Genomic DNA, 2795 nt, shown 5'->3' on the forward strand with positions numbered 1-2795 from the left:
GTGTGTGTGTATGTGTTTGTTTGGGACAGTCTCACTATGTAGTTCAGGTAGGCTTTAAACTCATTATGTAGTCCACACTGGCCTCAAGCTCATGGCAAGCCTCCTGTCTCAGCCTCCTGAGTGCTGGGATACAGACCTGGGCTGTCACCTAGCGCCCAATTTCTAAAGACTTGACATGAACACACCGTTCTTGAGCCATATGGTGCTTAGCCCAGTACCTGGCAAACAGAAAGTTCTTCAGCTATACCTACTGTATAAAAGAAGAGTTACGTATCTTTGTACTACTAGGTTTCCCCTTCTCTTTGGGTTATTTTTATATGAGCATACTCCCTTGAGGTAATGACTGAGTCAAACAGCATAGACAGTTTTACAGTTCTTATACAGTGCCCAATACATTTTCAGAAAGGCTGAATCAAAGAAACCCCACCCCTGATAGGTTCTGTTTGGTAAGGGGTAGGGATGTGGGTCGGGATGGAGCAGAGCACTTTCCCAGCATGCACAAGGGCCTGAGCTCTATCTCCAACAACACACACAAACATAAATGTGATCATTCATTTATTAAATCCTATCTTTCCCTAAGATAATCTGATATTGGTGCTTCTCAAGCAGAAATTCCTTGTTAACTTTGATTGTTTTGTTTTCCTAACTTATAAATACATTGCTAAGCTCTATTTTAGGCCATGCTCTGCAATACGAGAGATCTCCATGTACAGAAAGTTAAAAGGAATGATAAAGGTCATTCTGAAGGGCTTTCTTTGCTAATGAGTGAATTCCTTGATGCCCATTATTAGCAAAATGTTTTCTACTTGGAAAAAAAGAAAACATAGAACTTAAATAGTATGAGAAACATTTTGGAAGCAAAATACAAAACTCAAGATGTGACCTTAGACAGAGCTGTTCCAGTGGCACTCTCTGTATCTCTGGTAGCTGCTGCTTTAACAGCTGGTGATGGTAATGGTGGCTGGTGAACAAATGGAAGCAGACCCCAGAGGCAACCCGGCCTGCCCTGCCTTTCCTCTGCAGAGCATTCGCTTGAGATACAAAAGTATCCTCTAGACTTTCCATCCCTTTGCTGGCATCATATCTACAAAGGAAAAGGAAATACTGAGTTAGTTCACAAAAATGTGGCCAAACCACCTGGCACAGAAGATGAACCACCTTGCTTCTACTGAAGAGCACAGGACCCTGTGTGCTCTAGGCTGGATGCGCTGCTGGCAGGCGGAGTGAGTGCCGATTTAAATAGCATCAGGCTACAGGCAAAATGGACCAAATTTAAATATTAAGACAGAAACACTAAATCTTCTGGAGGAAAATGTAAGTAGAAATCTTTTTTTTTTTTTTTTTTTGCGGAACCGGGGATTGAACTCAGGCCCTTGCTCTTGCCAGGGAAGCGCTTATTCCACTGAGTCATCTCCCCAGCCCCTAGAAATCTTAAAGCAACTGGGATCTCATGTTTTTGAAAACTTTCTGCGCTTCAAAGTAAACAGTCAACAGAGTGAAAAAAACCCCCACAAACTGGGAAAAAATTATAGCCAACTATCCCGCCAACAAAGGCCTTCTATCTAGAACACATAAAGAATTTTTAAAAATCAATACCCCATTCAAAGACCCAATCCAAAAATGGGCATTTGAGATGGATATACATTTCCCAGAGGAAGAAATACAAATGGCAAAAAATACAAATATATGAAAAAATGTTCAACATCATTAGTCATTTGAGAAATGCAAATTAAAACAACACTGGGATTCCATCTCACTCCAGAAAGAATGGCTAACATCAACAAGTCACCTAATAACAAATGCTGTAGGGGCTGTAGAGAGAAGGGACCCCTTCTCCACTGTTGGTGTGAGTATAAACCGGTACAACCACTATGGAAATCAGTGTGGAGATTCCTTCAAAAGCGAGGATTAGAGGTTCCATTCAAGCCAGCTATTCCCCTCCTGGGCATTTTTCCAGAAGAACTAAAAACATCATTCCACAGTGATATACGTGCACACATGTTTATAGCAGCGCAATCTGTCATAGCTACATCTGGAAACAATCTAGAGGCCCATCAACTGAAGAACAGATAAAGGAAATATGGTATTTTTACACAATGGAGTATTATTCAGCTATAAAACAGGATGAATCTGAGTCTTTCGCTGGCAAATGGGTGCAACTAGAAAACATACTGCCAAGTGAAATAAATCAGACCCGCATGTACAAGCATTGTCATATCTCCTTAGTATGAGAACCTGAAAGAGAAAAATGGAATCTGAAGGGTACAATAGATAGATACTGGGAGAACGGGGTGAACTTATTTAAAAGGAAAGATTTACTGAGTTGAGGAGAAGGACAGGAGATGGAGCGGGGGAAAGAGATTTATCTATGTACGTAAGCAGGATGGTTTGGACAACTGTACTGTGAATTTCTGCTGGTCTACGGAAAGAAGCAGATAATGATTTGTTTTGCCTCCTTTTTTAAATTGTACTTTTTCTCTTCATAATCTCTTAAACATTTATTTTCTTTTTCCAATTTTACATGCATATATCTGGTAATATGAATAACTGATTAGAAAATAACACTATATATTACAACAAATACTGTGAAATTCATATTACTTTGTTAAGTGAAATTCTGTATCACTTGTAATTTTTTCAGTTTTAATTCTAATTTGTACTCTTTTTAAAAAATTTAAAAAACGAAAAATAAAAAATAAAAATGGGGGCTGGGGAGATAGTGGAATAAGTGCCTGCCTGGCAAGCATAAAGGCCTGAATTCAATCCCTGGTACCACCAAATATTATTATATATAT

General features: G+C 39.2%; 1 protein-coding gene across 1 annotated transcript in view; it reads right to left on the reverse strand.

The window, feature by feature from the left end:
• Dhx57 (DExH-box helicase 57) overlaps positions 1 to 2795 on the reverse strand; it is a 56796-nt gene that overhangs the window by 19808 nt on the left and 34193 nt on the right. The window contains exon 16 of the mRNA XM_004627631.2: positions 884 to 1084. Within this exon, the coding sequence (XP_004627688.1) occupies positions 884 to 1084 (201 nt within the window). The remainder of the gene's footprint in view (positions 1 to 883; positions 1085 to 2795) is intronic.

This window comes from Octodon degus, unplaced genomic scaffold (genome assembly GCF_000260255.1).
Source record: "Octodon degus isolate 3935 unplaced genomic scaffold, OctDeg1.0 scaffold00020, whole genome shotgun sequence".
NCBI classification, from domain to species: domain Eukaryota; kingdom Metazoa; phylum Chordata; class Mammalia; order Rodentia; family Octodontidae; genus Octodon; species Octodon degus.